Consider the following 17,755-nt stretch of genomic DNA (forward strand, 5'->3'; position numbering starts at 1 on the left):
AATTTATGTGAAAGAGAATATTAACTTAGTAACAGCATTACTAAACATCAGTGTTTCTGTCACATCGTTTCATATAATGGCTCAGTTTGGTTCAGTTGATTGCAGAATATTTTTGTAGTATACCTTCTGCATATGATAATTATGAATATTATTATTATAATTATACAATATATTGTTGTTGTTGTAGTTTACCACATAATTATTTTAAGCACACGTTCACAGTGTATCAGAGACAGAAACATGTTAGTCATAATTTTCATTAATTGAAATATGCTTGTTTTTTTTTAATTTTTGCAGACAACCTAATCAGCAAGAGAAAGATGATTGGTTTGATAAATATCCAGATGCATGTGAATTGCCAACAATAGCAGAGTTTAGATTGCCTTTTCGTCCTCTTCTAGAAAACCCACTGAGAATAGTAAAGACAGAATTAAATTTGAAAACATACAAGACATGGTTTAATGTTGCTAGAACACTTCGACTTGATCTTGAAACAATTTGCACATTAGCTGCAAAAAATTCGGTATGTATTTTTATTTTTTGGTCATTGTGTTTTTAAGAGCTATGAGCACTCTGTAATCTTTGCTGTTGCAAAAAAAAAAAAAAAAAAAAAAAAAATCTATTCTGCTGAGCAAGTTCTCAGAGTTCTTAAGGTATACCTTTTTCCGCCCATGTTTACTAAAAAAGATTTTCTTCTTTTTGTCCGCACTATCTTCTCCCAAAATATGGAACGCAAAGATCTTGCAGTAAAGAGATTTATTTCACAGCATCAAAGTGTAGTGCTTGTAGCGCTTAAAGTATGAATTTTAGAACTCGTGTTTACTAGACTTTTTCACTTTGAATTCCCTGAATGTTGACCATTCCTCCTGGGACACCCTGTATATCTTACTTCCAATACAGATTCACAACAAATTTTTTGTAACTCTGCTAAATAGATTTGACTCCATGTGAAGGTTCTCTTCACGCATGTGTAACTGCTATCTAGATTGAGAGGTGAAAATGCTAAAGGCCATTGAGGTAATGATGATAACTGTAGTTGGTGCACTCACATGTATTGCAATCATGCATGTACTTCTGCATGTGACTTACACAGAAAGTTAACTTACGCCATCAGAGCTGTAAAATACAAATTATTAAATCTGGTTTATGAAAATATAAATAATATTTGTTACAGATGTTATAGTCATGATTACTTTAAACTCCAATTTGCCGTCTGTGTTCAAGGAAAGGGCTAGAGATCAAACATTTCCCTCTGAATTTTATAGTACAAGAGAGGCCTGAGTTTTTACTAATATTAACACTTTTCCCAGTATGACAAGGCAGATAAAAATGCTATTATTATGCAATTCTGTGACAGATAAGAGAAACTTTCAAAGACCTGAGCAAAAAAATGGATAAATGAAATTTATGATTAGAGTCAAAAGATGTAAATTATGTATTCATGTAATTATACAACCTATTAATATCGAGCTACTGAAGCAACCGCCGGTGTCATTGTTCAAAGATAATTTACTGATCAACCTAATTTGATTCTTACATAAAAGTTATAAGTGAGGAATGAAAAGAAATGATCGCCAACTTGATCTCAGAGTGATTCTGCTTAGTGACATTGATAAGATAATGGGAGAACATGTTCTCTCGTTCTACCCCCTAACAATTAGTCACCAATCCTTTCTTCATGGCCTCTGAAAATAAAAATGCACTTTAGGTGGTAATGAAGTTCATGGGGCTGCACTAACCATTTGCCTCCAATTGTGTTTCTTTTCCCTGGCCCAATCAGTAGACAACTATTGATCGTGCCTCCTCTGAAACTCTAAAAAATCTCTGTTTCATTATAATTAACCAGGTCCCATTTCCTTAATTTCCTACCTGTGTGCAGTTCCTTCAGTCTTTATCTGCAGTTCATAACCAATAAATTATGCTCAGTCTACCTCTGATGCTGGATATGTTTTTGAGCTTGAGGCTGGTTTTGAAAAATGTCTTATTATATATCTAAAACTGTATGTAGTCTCCATGTCTCGACTGTGTATACAACCTTCTTTCATGATTCTTGAAAAAACCAAGTGTTTGCAATGGTTAAATGATGCTCTGTGCAAAATACTACGTGGTCATTTTCACTTTCATTCCTTTCCCTCAGTTAATGTTCTCCTATTCCATTTTTCTTTAATGTAGCGAATAATTTATTTCTCCTCTGTCAATTCAGACAAATGATACGAAGGTTCCTTTGAAATGGAACCTACAGATTTATCCAACCTTTTACTGTCACTAGCTTCGGAGTGCAAGTTACAGTACATCAAACTATAATCAAGTTTGTATGTTTCCCATCAGCCCAGCTTCTGACAGTCAGCTGTGTGGTATTGTCCCTAAAATCAGGTCTAATTGCAACCTGTCTTCTCATCAACTCTTCCTTAACTCATGCACTCATCTACATTTCGTGATAATAAAGTGAAGCAGCCAGAAGACATTATTGAATGTCGTTTAACTTTGTACAGACTTGAGGCTCATAAGTAAATGATTTACAGTTTTTTTAGTATTGTTCATGTTTAATGTAGTTATCGGGCCAGGTGGGGTACATGAGGGGCATGGATTATGTCAAATGTTGAGTGATCACTGAGAAGGATGCAAAGATGCTGCATACTTGTGTGGGACAGCATTATCAGCACCTGACAAAGTTAGAAAAAGGCCTCATTATGGGTCTCCATACCTGCACATGGTGCACAATGAGTAATGGACTCCCTGCAACATGGGTAATTCCTTACCATTAGTCTGAGACTAACAGCAGCTGGACTATGGAATTAGCATCTTATGTGTAGGCTACTGTTAACACCATAACAAAGATGCTGTGTTTGGGCGGGTGCCGGACCAGGAAGAATAGACTGCTGCTTAATGGTTCCACAGTTTTCAGCGATGGATCACAGTTCTGCACTACTCTGGACCATCATCGTTGGTGCATGTGGCAGTGACCTGAGGAGAGGTCCTGTTCTTCCAGTTTTTTGGGAGAGGCACACCATGTGCAAGGAGTAACTTGCATCATGGTGTGGGAACCCATTGGGAATGACTTCGGGGCATGACTGTTTCACGCTGAAAAATTCAAGCTTACCTCGACAGTAGCAGAACATTGTAATTGATGAAGTGAAGTGTTTTGGTGATAGTTTCCGTATTTCATGATCTGTAGACCCTTTTTAAGGGTTTAATTGTCAGTGCAATATGACTGCTGTATGTTTTTCGATCTGTACAAAATACTTAGCTGCTGATAGAGGGTACTCTGATGGCACAGTGGTATGTCACCTGTGTCCTGGGTCCTGTGTGTGTGTGTGTCAGTCAGCCAGCTGGTTTGCTGAGGAAAAAGCAGCAAAAGTGAAGTAACAGATTTTGTGACTTTTAACGAGTTCCTAACCAGGAACGAATTGTATAATTTCATCCGTGTGCCTTGATGGTTTAGTTTCTCGAGATTCTGTGTGTTAATTTACTATCTAATAGAGACACGTCTCGTTTTTCTGTTTGCATCAGAAAGTTAACCGATTTTGTGACATATTACAGGTTCTAAATCAGAAGGGAATAATTTAGTCTCACCTGAGTGCTTTGGTAGTTTGGATTTTGACACTCTACACATTAATGTAATTTATTAGAGACAGTTCTTGCATTTTTCTCAGGGTCTACAATAGAGTATTGCAGTATGTGTCAATAGCCAGCTTGTCTGAGTAGTGTAGTTTTCCACAGTTTTAGTATGGATAGGGACTGTGATTAATGTGTGTGGATGCGAGCTGAGTTGGTGACACTTCACTCTCAGCTCCAGGCTATGGTGGCTTCGGTTACACCTTGAAGCTGCAGTGGATGGGTAGGTACCACTGTTGTGGGTCAGTCGTGGAGATCCAACAGATGTCCAGCATGTCTGAGTCCTCCGATTGGTCCTCACTGGTTACTGCTCGCACTGAGGTCGATCTGTCACCTGTGATAGAGTGGGAGGTCACATCGAGGCATGGCAGGAGGCGAAAGACTTCCCAGGGGGGCCACTCATAATGCCTCCCTGCTGAGTCTGACAAATTGGTTCCAGGTGGTGTCTGTGCCTGACACTCTCACAGCCAGATGCAGTCGCCTGTCCTGTTTCCGAGGATACCTCTCAGTCTGCAAGATCCGGACAGTGGCAGAGGGTGGTATTATTGGTAGTTGGGAGCTCCAATGTTAGGTGCGTTAGGAGACCCTTAGAGACATGGCTGCCAAGAAGGGGAAGAAAGCCAATGTTTACTCCATGTGCATACCAGGTGGAGTCATTCCAGACATGGAAAGGGTCCTTCCAGATGCCATGAAGAGCACAGGGTGCAGCCAACTGCAGTTCGTGGCTCACGTCTGTACCAATGATGTGTGTTGCTTTGGAGCAGAAGAGATTCTCTCTGGTTTCAAGTGGCTGCTATTCTTGCTTGCGAGATGAAAGCAGAGCTCATCATTTGTAGCATAGTTGACGACCATTTGCGGACCTCTGGTTCAGAGCTGAGTGGAGGGTCTGAATCAGAGGCTCGGGTAGTTTTGCGACCATATAGGCTGCAGATTCCTTGACTTGCACCATAGGGTGGTTGGGTTTCGGGTTCTGTTGAATAGGTGAGGAGTTCAGTACACGAAGGCGGTGGCTACACAAGTAGCAGTGGCGTGGACTGGGTGGTCTTTTAGGTTAGAGGGTCTCGGGAAAATGCCAAAGTGCTTCAGTCTCAAGGGGTGAAGGCCATTGGTATGACAGTTGTAAATTGTCCTAGCTGTGTTGGAAAAGTACCAGAGCTCCAAGCACTGATAGAAAGCACTGATGCTCAATTGTTATAGGCACTGAAAGCTGGAGATAAGTTAAGCCAAAATTTTTGTGCAAAATTTAATACTGTTCCGAAAGGATAGGCTGAACACAGTTGGTGGTGGTGTACTTGTTGCTGTTGGAAGTAGTTCATCTTATCAAGAAATTGAAGTAGATAGTTCCTGTAAGTTAGTATGGGCAGAGGTCATTCTTGGCAACTGGAATAAAATAATAATTGGATCATTTCACCGACCTCCCAATTCAGATGATAAAATTTCTGAAAAGGTTCAAAGAAAACTTGAGTTTGATTTCAAACACATACCCGACTTGTACAATTATAGTTGGTGGTGACTTTAATTTACCCTTGATAAGTTAATGAAAATATATGTTTAAATCCAGAGTTACGCATAAAACATCATCCAAAATTGTGCCAAATGCATTCTCTGAAAAATTATTTCGAGCAGTTGGTTCATGAGACCATGCGATTCATAAAAGGTTGTGAAAATACACTTGACTTCTTAGCAACAAATAATCCTGAGCTAATAACAAAGATCAAAATGGATACAGGGATTAGTGAACACAGGCTTGTCGTAGTGAGATTGAATATTGTAACCCCCAAATCCTCCAAAAATAAAAGAAGAATATACCTATTCAGAAAAGCAGATAAAAATTCACTTGACGCCTTCCGGAGAGACAATCTCCACGCGTTCAGAATTAACAATGTAAGTGTAGACCAGATGTGGCTTGAATTCAGAGAAATAGTATCGGGAGCAGTTGAGATGTTTATACCAGATAAATTGACAAGCAATGAAGCTGATCCTTCTTGGTACACAAAATGTGTCAGAACACTGTTGCAGAAACAACGAAAAAACATGCCACATTTAAATGGACGCGAAATCTTAAAGATTGACGCTCTTGGCTCAAAATTTAGCATGGACTTCAATGCGAGGTGCTTATAATACTTTCCACAACAAAACTATTTCTCGAAACCTGGCTCAAAATCCAGAGAGATTCTGGTCGTATGTGAAGTATGCTAGCGGCAAGACACAATCAATGCCTTCTCTGCACGATAGCAGAGAAATACTACAGACAACTGTGCTGCCAAAGCATAGTTACTAAACACAGCCTTCTGAAATTCCATCACCAAAGATGACAAAGTAAATATTCTAGAATTCGAATCAAGAACATCTGCCAACGTGAGTAACGTAGAAGTAGATCTCCTCGGAGTTGTGAAGCCACTTGAATCACTCCAGAAAAACAAGTCTTCTGCTCCAGACTGTATACCAATTAGGTTCCTTTCAGAGTAACCTGACACAATAGCTCCATACTTGACAATTACATACAACCATTCACTCGACGAAATATCCATACCCTAAGACTGGAATGTTGCACAGGTCACGCCAACATTCAAGAAAGGCAGTCGAACTAATCCACTAAATTACAGGCCCATATCATTAACATCAATATGCAACATGATTTTGGAACATACATTGTGTTCGAGCATTATGAATTACCTCGAAGAAAACGGTGTGAAAACAGCCATATCATATACCAGCCCTGCTGCGGTATTTGCACGTTGCATGACATTTTATGTGGGCATAACCACTAACCAGTTATCCACCAGAATGAACAGCCACCATCAATTTGTGGCCAAGAATATTTTACCACCCAGCTCCAAAACACACTTAGCACAACATGCTGGAGCCCAGTGTCTGTTTCTCAACCTACACTATCTACATTGTTCCTTCCAGTAGTAGCTTCTCCGAATTACACAGATGGGAATTATCCTTGCAAAACATCCATTGTTCGTGTAATCCTCCTAGCCTCAGTCTCTCCTAACACACTGCACCCACACATTTCGCCCAACAGTGTCCCTTTCCTCTACCCTGTGACCCTCTCCTAATCCACACGTCCACTTCATCATTGTGTGCCCCATGTACTCACCAGCTCCATTGTTTGTGTGTTACATTCCTAACTTGTGCATCTGTTGTTCCCCCTCACGAATTCCTATCCCACCCACCGGTAGCACACCCACAAGCTATCAGCTGCTCTTCGCCAACCCCTCCAATACTTTTTGCCTCTTTTATCTCTACCCATGTCAACCGACACAGAGCCTCTACCAGTCCATCTGCCAAACTGCAGTCCCAGCATTGTAGGCTCAGTTGGTACAGGTGTGTGTGTGTTTGTGTGTGTGGGGGGGGGGGGGGGGGGGGGTCTCTAGCTTGTTATATGACTCAACACTCACACAATTTGGTGATTGGTTCTCTAGTTATTTGTTTAATACCACAAAGATAAACAGTTGTTAAATTATGTTGTTAGTTTAGTGTTGTCAGGTAATGTGAACTTGAAGATGAAATAGGATGATATAGAAATAGTGAACATAATTGCATTTGAAAATGAAAGCTCCAGAACCAGCAGCAATACCGTAACATGTTTAATATTTTACACGTCGGGCCTGTTAAGGCTCAATTGCCATTATCAAGTGGCATCTAGTTGGAAGTGACGATCGTATTGCAGATACAGTAAAATTTGTTGCCAAGCCATGGTAAGTATATCTGTTTTCTAGTTTTTTGACAGATATTTTGACAGTTTGATGTTTTGTAAACATACAGTACTGTAATGAGGAACTGTCAAAATATCTTCCAACAAATTTTTACGTTTTGTAACTCAAAAAAAAAAAAAAAAAAAAAACATTATTCTTACCACAAATTGATAGAAAAAATTTACTGTAGATGCAGTATGGTCGTCAGTTCCAACTGGACGTCACCTAATAATGGAAATTAAGCCAAAACTGGCCTGTTGTGTAAAATATTTAATATATTACCTTACTGCAGCTGGTTTTGGAGATTTCATTTTCATTTTGTCTTCTAATGATACATACTATGCTGCAGGTCCAACGGAACATAAAATAATTGCATTTGTTTTGCATTTTCCTTTTTTTCCCTAGATAACAGAAGAATTTTCTACTAAATTGGAGGCAAGTGATAACAGTTGGTGTCTTACTGTACACCACACAGATTTTCTTAAGGAACTTGTAGCATGTCTAAAATATTGTCAAGACTTAGAAAAAGCCTGTGCTGTATTGTATTATGCTACTAATCATATGCCAGCAGGTAATTATGAATATTTAATGAGTGTGGTTTCAGTTATCTGAGACTACAGACGTATGTGCAAGTTGTGTGTGTGTGTGTGTGTGTTGTTGACAAAGGCCTTAATGGCCGAAAGCTATAATTGTGTGACTCTTTTTGTTGTGCCTATCGCGACTAAGCATCTCCGTTATATGGTGAGTATCAACTTTCCTTCTCTAATATTGAATATTTAATTTTGTTAGTCAAAATGTTTTACACTCTGTACTTCCGCAAATACAGAAGATAATATATTTTTCAAGTAACGTTCATTACCATAAAATATGCCACATAGGCAACTGACAGAGACTCACCTCTTAAAAGTGTGCATGTCTGGTCACTGCAGTTTCTGTGCATTGCTACACTAAGCAATAAAGTAACTGAACTGAAAGTAAATATAATTTACTGTACACTGGGCCTAAGTTATTAAATGTGGAATAATCAGATTTGCCATTCACTTACCTACAGTTACTTTTGCAATTTTCTTGAAGATTCAACTTGATATTGTGATAACTTGGTGTGATATGTAAACAGCAGATGTTTCAACAAAATTATGTCCCACAGAATAAAATACAGCAACATTTATAAAACAATGCAATCAGAAATTTAGGCTTCTGAAACTTTGCTAAAAAAATTGCCAAAGAATGCCCATCTGTGTAGCTGTGGTTGCTTATGTACATTTTTATGATGGCATCAGACTTGCGTTCAGATATTTCAAAACTTGGTGGTGTGGAAATTTTCATTTGGTTGGCACTATGAGTTGAAATGATGGCATGCATTTCTTGATAACAGATTTTGTGTCTAACGCCTGAATGAAATTTCAAACCTCTCTGCAGTGTTGCCAGAATTGAGAGTGTGATGCTGTGTTTGTATGATGGGGATGTTACAGTCAGTGTCCCCTTGGAGCCCTTAAAGAGGAGTAGATTTTGTAGTGCCAACAGGTTGCTCGCTCGTCTCACTACCACCACCTCTACATTTAAAATATGGAGTTATCACAGTGACTTAGTCAACAGATAAGCTTGAGAGACAATTCATGTTTTACGAAGGAAAAATGCTTCTGGATGAGAGGAAAGCAAGCCTTTTTGATTTGGTGACCGAACCTACCCCTGTAGGTCTGTCAGCAAACAATGTCGTATAATTTTGCTGAGGACTACAACACACCCTTCATGAAGTTTTTAAAAATAAATTTAAAATTTAAAAATGCCATTTAGTTTAGCTTTTTTTGTACTAAAAAGGACTATGTTGCAATCATCTTGTGGCATTGCAGTTCCTCTTATGTCTGTGCTTGCTATGAAAATAGGACGAGGAATTCCGCCTTATGCAAGACGTCTTTCAGTTGGTTATTTTTTCTTACTGTAAAACTGTTGTCACATATTAACATTTAGAAGAACTTTTCTTACAAAATATTTATGATTGTGATTGAATAGTAGTTGTAAAATATTATTCATCATTTGTTTACAATTCACAGTTGAGATGTGTATTAATGAACTGATGCACTGTCTGTTGTTTATTAGATTATATCAAAATTTCTAGCTATAGCTTAATTGGCAAAAGAGTGGATGTATGCATTAGTTTACATATCTTACATGAAGCTATTGGGTATTTATGTTGGTAGCTAGTCTGCTACACAACCTACAACTTGTCCTCTTCAAACAGCAAAACATAATTATTTTTCTGTTTATTATGCATTTATGAACGGAAATATCATGCTTTTTGTGTGTAACTTATGGCTTTGATGTTGTAGTATTTTCTCATATGTTTTGGCGAGGTGAATATGCTGATTTCTGTGACTTATGGTCGTTTGACAACACACTTTTTATGAATTTTCAAACATGGACAGAGTTTTTGCCATCATAACGTGTTGCTGTAGCTGTGTGGTATTCATGGCGTGTTTGTTTGGGTGAGGTGCGCAAATTTGGAGTTTATTTGGTGTTTGTGGTGTTTTTTTTTTTTTCTTTGTGTGTGTGTGTGTGTGTGTGTGTGTGTGTGTGTGGGGGGGGGGGGGGGGGTTATGGGTGGTCTCTCCCCCCCCCTTCCTCCCATGAGTAGTTTCGGTGTGGGTATTATTCGTATAGTTCTTTAGTTGTGCCGAAGAGGGTTTTATTGCACAATGATGTATATTCATTTAGTACTTTCTTTCCTCAGTCGGTTGATTTTTGGATGTGATAGTTTTCTTCTGTAGTTAATTTTTGGTATTAGCTGCTACTAGTTTTAAAGATCTGTAAGTCAGTTTCAAATTTTTGTTGGGTGGTGATTGTGTGCTATCAGGGGATCTGTGAATGTTGGGTGTGAGCTATTGCTTTTCAGTGCTCTGATATGTTCTGTGTCCCTGGTTCTGAAATTCCTGCACGTTTGACCCACATATACAGATTGACTGCAGTTGCAACTAAGTTGGTATGTATGTACTGGAATGGCTGTATTTGTCAGTGTTGGTATTTCTTCCAAGTCTGCTTTGTATTGCGTTGAAGGTTCTGTATGCTATGTTGAGCCCTTGTTTCTTTAGTATATTACCCACCCTGTGTGTTACTTTGTTGTTGTAAGTCATTATGTGCCATTTGTTGCTTACTTTCTGATTATTTGTTGTGTGTTGTGTTGTGTTGTGTTTGTTTGTGTCTGCATTTGATGATTATGTGTTGTTTGTTTTTGGATTTTGTGTTTATTTTATCTACTCTTCTTGTATCATATCCATTCTCCTGTGCAATTTGTTTTATTGTTCAGTTCTTGTGTGTAATCACATTTTATTATGGGTGTTTTCTTCAGTCTGTGTAGTAAATATCTGAAGCTGACTTCTTTGTGAGTTATGGGGTGATCGGATTGGTTATGAGTAACGGTCCTGGTGATTATAGATTTCCTGTAGGTTGTGAATCTGTGTTTGTTTTTCTATTGTATATGGTGTGATCTAAGAAATTATGTTCTCCATCTGTTTGTGTTTCAGTGGTGAACTGTATTTGTGGGTGGATGGAGTTTATGTTGTCATGAAGTTCTTTTATGCAAGGCTGTGGTTCATCTATAGCAAATTATATTATCTACATATCTGTACCAATATATTGTTTGATATTACTGTTTTGTCAAAGATTTGTTTTCTTTCCGATTGAGGAAAAGTCAGTTAGGAGGCCATTGATTGTTGATCCAATGGGCAGTCCATCTTGTTGAGAGTAAAATTTTTTGTTGACTGTGAAGTAGTTTTGCTCTGTGATGAGCCTGAGTATGGCTGATATTTCTTGTATATTTGCTGTTGGTATGTTTCCTTGCAGTTGGAGGTTTCTTTCTATTATGATGGTGGTTTCTTCTGTTGGGATGTGTGTGTCCATGGAAATTATATTAAATGAAAGTAATGTTGCTGTGTTTGGTATGTTTTCAGTTCTTATTTTTTCTATTATGTCACTGGAGTTCTTTAGATTTCTGTTTTCAGTGTATTTGTATATTGTCTGTGTGTGTGTGTTTTTGTATTTGACTAAGTAGTATATTGGTGCTTTGGTAAAGTTTATCAATGGACGTATAGGTATTCCAGGTTTGTGAACTCAAGGCAATGATTTTAGGGTGGGGACCTAGGAATTTTTCTGTATCATTCTTTTAATTGTGTTTCTGTAAAAATTGTTTCCGTGTTTTTCAGAGTTTTCTGCAAGTTACGTTGGTATGTTGGATCACTTCTTAATGTTGTGATGTTACTGCTTTGGATGAATTCTAATGTTTCGTCCTCTCTCTCTCTCTCTCTCTCTCTCTCTCTCTCTCTCTCTCTCTCTCTGGCTGCCCCAGTCCTGAAAACACACACACACACACACACACACACACACACACACCACAAACGCCAAATACACTTTAAACTTGCACACCTCACCCAAATAAACACGCCTTGAAACAAATGAATACCACACAGCTACAACAACACAGCATTTGCAGCAAGAAGAAGAGACGTGTTGTTGCCATCAGGGCCTGGGCCCACTGACACTGTTGACCACTGTGTGGCCTGACACAAGCAACACAGAATGCTACAGTGTGTACCTGTTTGCCAGGGCAGAAGCCAGCTACCTGCTGGCCATCACCGGTCTGCTGTGTCGGAGTGGGGTGTGACCGCCTCACGTCCTCAAAGACGAAATGTGTAACTGAAGTCTCATAAAATATTTCTTTCGACCACCAGTCCGTCACTGGGCCCCATATGCCTGTCTCTCCACCACTTACATTATGGAGTGGCACCAGAATTTGGCACCGCCCCTGCATATCCATTATTCCTTCTGTTGCTGTTTTATGTTAATTATTTCATAGTGGCCAACTTCTTCTTCTGGCTTCTTCATTTATAGCCTCATTATGGATATTTTTACACATGCTTTTCCTCAGTCATCACAGATGCACATGGCTGTACTTGGAGCACACATCGCAACAATGAATGACTACTATCAGTGCTGTTACAATAAATAAAGTCGCTGCCTAAGGAGTGTGGTTCTCTTACCGACTTGATAAAATGTTTTTATTATACATTCTTCTGTTTCTGTGTTGTTTAATTCTCCTTCTTCACTCCATTTCCCCCACCTCCCTGTCCCCTGACCTCCTGACACTGTACCTGCTGACGTTCTAGTCTCTGCACACCGTCAGACAGTGCTCCAGTGGGCCACCCATGGAGTGCACAGTGCATGACATGCCGCAAGATGAGGTCGCAGTGCGTGTCCACAGCCATATGGGTGCCTGTACTAGGAAACCTGTCTAAAGTGTGCCATTGTTCCTCATTGATGTGGAAACAGGAGATTTCTTGTTGATGAAATGCTGGTCAATCCCACAGGGTGGACAAGAAAGGGCATTCCCATTTGTATGTTGTGCTGTGTCATAAATGTAGGAGCTGAGGAAGAGCATCCAATGCTGGAGTCATTGTGCAGTCTGCTCCAGAAGCTAAGAGTGGGGCCAAAGAGAGCCATTAGTAGCATGTGGTCAGTGATGAGGGTAAACTTAGTTCCTAATAGGTAAACATGGAATTTCTTAACTATAGAGATTATCACCAAAGCTTCTTTTTCGATAGACTAAAAGTTTTTTTTTTTTTTAAGTTGGTGTCAGCATTTTTCATGCATAGCCAATCTGTTGCTCACTACCACCACCATTCCTATGTGCCAGTATTGCACCTGTGCCACAGTGAAAAGCATCTGTGGCGAAACCCAGGGGCTTGATGGAGTTAAGGGTGTAAGACAGGGTGCCAAGTGCAACATAAGCTTCAGCTGCTTGAAAGCATGCTTACAGGTAACTGTCCACCTGTACTGAACATCCTTTTGCAACTGGTTGAGCAGATGCATAATGTGGGTTGCTTGTGGAAGGGACTTAAAATAATAAATCACCTCTCTCAAAAAGAACCTGCAGCTCCTATAAGTTTCGGTGGTGGGATAGAATGTTGGTGGGATAGGTATCCACTTCTGCATGGGCATTGATTGTTTATTTAAATCTGCCACATAGCTGGAGATAGCCACTGGGTTTCTTGACCACTACCACTACCCAAGCATTAATTTGTACATGGTCACTTAATGTTCACTTACACCATCTTCGTGGAGGTGATAAAATTTTTGCTTAATGGCTGCCTTTAAATACACGAAGAGGCTGTGCTGGGCAGAAACGAGGCACAGGATCTGAATGTGAGGAGGTGTGGGCCTGGAAATCCTTGGCACACTCCAAGCCAGTTTCAAATAGCGGGAACTGTGTCTGAGATGACCCGAACCTTACCAGTGATGGAGAATCCAACCATCAAGAAGACATCGAGACCATAAATCATGCTTACCAAGCAACCAATAACAACAAACAAAATTACCAGCTGTACAACCTGTTTACATGTAGTTTTGACTGTGAATTGACTCCAGAGAGGAATTGAACTGTCGTCATAGGCAATCAATGTACAGGAGGGCGGGACAAGTCAGGGGCATGCTTTCTGAGGTTAATCAAAGAAAGGGTAGCTCCTGTGTCCACATGGAAGCAGATGACCCGGTTCACAATCATGAGGTCGATAAACAGCTTAATGGTGGGAGGACTGCCAAGTGAAACAACTGCCTGAAGTTTATACGCTGTCTCGTGGAGCATGTGGGGGATGGCATTTGACTGTCCCAATGGTCCATGACAGACAGACAGTAAAGATATGGTCATGTTTCCCACAATGAGTGCAGTACACCCAGTGATCTGGACAGTCTGCACACAGATGTGCTGTGAAGCGACTGGGACGTGATGGAAGACCCCACTGCTTATGTCAGTGGGGCTTGACAGGCTGTTAAGGGCATGGAGACGTCAAAAATCAGTGAATCACAATGCCTCTGTTGACAAAAAGACTTGCAAGAATTCTGCCCCCAAGGCGGTGGCTGGACTGCTGCTGCCTGGGGTCAATCCATGAGGTGTCTGTTTGCTGCTTATGCGATCTTAAAAGGGTGCAGGATTTCCAAAATAATGTCTAAGGAAGGTTTGTCCAGTTTGAAGGCTGTAGTATGAACTTTCAGCTCTGGAGCCAGATGGACCATGACATGGTTCAGAGAATCTGCAATGGAGCCAGATGGAACACGACATGCTTCAGAGAATCTGCCTATGAAGTTTTGCAAGCCATGTTCGTACAAATGAAATTGCAGTGTTAACACAACCTTTCCAAATCCATCACCCATGAGGGGTTGGACTGGCAGGTTGCTTGTGGTATTGGTGGAACGTGGGGCATGATGTGAGCACATGGAACCACTGAGAGAAATAATTGGATAGTAATGAACACATCTCCTCAAATGCAAGCACAACCGAACTTGAGAGTGGAGACAACTTTTTTAGCAAGCAAAACATCTCTGGGGAAGGCCAAGAAAGGTAGAGTGACCATTGGAGAGCATCATCCGAAATCTGAAAAACAGAGTAGTGCCATTTCAGCCACTGCAAATATGTGTCCCAGTTCACCTTCGCATCATCAAATGGCAGAAACGCGGGTGGGTGGCACTCTGCCTGGGAGGGACCACAGCCTGGATGTTGGCAACCTTGAACCTGTAGATGATGAGATTGACTTGAGAACCAGGGAGACTGGACGACTAGCCGAGAGAGTGACGACTAGCCGAGAGAGTGACGACTAGCCGAGAGAGTGACGACTAGCCGAGAGAGTGACGACTAGCCGAGAGAGTGACGACTAGCCGAGAGAGTGACGACTAGCCGAGAGAGTGACGACTAGCCGAGAGAGTGACGACTAGCCGAGAGAGTGACGACTAGCCGAGAGAGTGACGACTAGCCGCTGTCAGAGAGTAACAGGTGGATAACAGGAGAGAAAGACAGACTAAAGAGATGGCACTATGAATAACAAGTCCATTGAGCAAACCAAGATTGAAAACTAAGATGACATGAATTCAAAACAGACAAAATGATGAGTTGCGAGATCAATATTGTTCTGGAGAGAAATCATAGACTGAAGACCCGTTTCACCGCTGGCTTTAAAGGCAGACCACAAGCACTGATAGGCTGCACAGTGGACGTGTCTTTGTGACGCCACATGCAGCGGCAAGAGCAGCAGCTGCAGAAGCAGCCACACTGCCTAGCAGCTGTCATAAATTTCCATAGTGTCTGGCGGGCTTTCAGACTCACCATTCTTGGATACCAGAGAGCTCTTAACCACATAAATCTTGGAGTATGCTATCACTAAAAAAACATCACATAGCAGTAAGTTACAGTAAATGGATTTTCAGCTGCAGGGACATTATTCATATTGATATTAAAGAATGGCTATATTAATTAGAATAAGATGGTGTCATTGCAATGAGTAACAATATGAATAAGGTGAATAGGGAATTAGGAAATACAGCTGCTTATATTAGTTATTTTTATGTACAAAACTTACCATTGTGCATTGCATCTTGTTTAATTTGCCTCAGTTTAAAGAGCCGATTATTGGGAATGTTCCTCATTTCCAGACGGGATGAGTGGTCAGTTATTGGGGGGCCATATTTTGAGAATTGTGTAATTACTGGATCCTCTCTTGGTGGTGTTAGTAAGTGGAGAAATGTAATATTTGATTTCTTCTTTGTTGTTAGCGTACCATGAAGGTCATATTTCTTGTGTATATTTTTAGTTATGTACCTATATATGAGTAGGATCTCTCTTTGTTTCCATGTTTTCGTCTGGAATATTTTTTATTAGCATCCATAGATATTAGCATCCAGATAGTTTTGCAAATTGTATGACAGTGTAGGATAACATTGGAAAGTTGTTTTAACTTTTGTTGTTATAGTGTTTACCAGAGATATTTTTATTCTTTACTTGTATGTTGCTAGTGTGTCAACAAGAGATGAATTTTTCTTCTACTCAATGCTTGAGATACTACTTAACTTATATGCCCGTGTAATTGATTCTATAATCTTTATATGTTAATAATTTGTATGGCAATCTGGCTTTCCTTTAACCAAACTTAATATTTTGAAAACTAGCAATTCATGTGTGCTTTAGATTTTTCCATATTAATAGTTCAGCAATGTATTATTTGTGGCTACTTCATGTTTTGTAACTGTAGAAAACAGTTACTTTCATTATCAGTCTTTAAAGCTTCGAATAAGGCATGGCAATTTTTTCAGATAAATTTTTCAGGCAATGTGATTTATTTTTTCACACCCTACCAAGAAAGTATTTATTTCCACTCTTTATAGCAATAGAAAATCATAATTAATGGAACTGTTGCTTTCGTAGTCACTGTTGCATAGTGTTCCATAAGCTATCAGATGATCTGTCATTACTAGATACTGCATAGGCTGAGTACCACAGAGGTTTAATTTGTGCATCCTTTTCATATCATTTCTTTTTTGCAATTACATTAATAATGGTCTCAGGGAATGACAACAAAATGGCAGTATCTTCTAGAGTTTGCTGGCCATTGAATAAAGGTGTCACTCCGAACGATGCAGCAACAGTCCGTTCCCAGCAAGGTATATGCAGCCATGTTGCTCCGATCCTTACTCATACGACATGAAACATAAGAAAATTAACATTTTGTAATTATTGCATAAAATCATAATAGATGAAAACACTCTAATTATATTTTGAAAGAAATATTTACCTTACGTCACTTAGTCAACAAAGATAGCAGTGTAATGGAAATTTGGTCATTCTACAGAAACTGCAGTGAGAGTTTCTTGGTCTCAACATGTCACCTGTGATTTTCACAGGTTAATAGGTTCTTGAAATGTCTGTTTGTTTGAGGAATGTTGTTTCCATCTGTGAAATCTTTCCTTGATGACGGGTGATATTCCAACGGAAGTGGTTTACAGTTTTTTTTATTTCTGCAAGTTCCTTTGCAGCCTCAATCAGTTGCTTTTTGGTGTTGTATAAATTGCAATCACTTGTCTTAGAACTCCTGATTTTCTGTTTGAGTTTGGCATTGTCTGAGTGGATGGTCTGTTTGCAGGGATCCATCTGAACTTTGTTGTGGACGTGTAGCAATCTGAGTCTACACTTAAGTCATTTTTAACTTTAACAGTTGGCTGTCTTGTGGAGGGGGCAACTTCAGATGATTTTACTGTACCTTTGATTTTGGCCAAGTTGGTCATTGAAGTTGTACATGAAAAATTTCACATGTTGTGTGGAAACTTTGGTCAGCTTTTCATCTATAGGTTCCTGAAATATCCAACTTCTTCTGGATCTGATCTGTTCTTATTATTTGTAAGAGCATTCACATTTACTGGCGTTTGAGTCCTGTCTGATGTTAATAACCTGTTGGTCAGGAGTTCAGAATTTATAGCGAATTTGAAGACTTGTTTTCGTAGGAAACACAGTTCCGAGCATCAAAGATCTTTTGAATATCTTTTTCTGGCATCAGCTCTTGAAGAAATGATAACCTTCTGATTAAAAGGTCTCTTCGTCTGTATATCCGGTTTTTTGTAAGATGGTT

At 39.7% G+C, this 17,755-nt stretch overlaps 1 protein-coding gene across 1 annotated transcript in view; it reads left to right on the plus strand.

The window, feature by feature from the left end:
* The window catches only part of LOC126235494 (uncharacterized), a 284,326-nt gene that overhangs the window by 207,423 nt on the left and 59,148 nt on the right, over positions 1–17,755 (plus strand). Inside the window, exons 18-19 of the mRNA XM_049944213.1 lie at positions 298–523; positions 7,725–7,890. Coding sequence (XP_049800170.1) covers positions 298–523; positions 7,725–7,890 — 392 coding nt within the window. The remainder of the gene's footprint in view (positions 1–297; positions 524–7,724; positions 7,891–17,755) is intronic.

The sequence above is a fragment of the Schistocerca nitens genome, chromosome 2, assembly GCF_023898315.1.
Source record: "Schistocerca nitens isolate TAMUIC-IGC-003100 chromosome 2, iqSchNite1.1, whole genome shotgun sequence".
Classification (NCBI taxonomy): Eukaryota; Metazoa; Arthropoda; class Insecta; order Orthoptera; family Acrididae; genus Schistocerca; species Schistocerca nitens.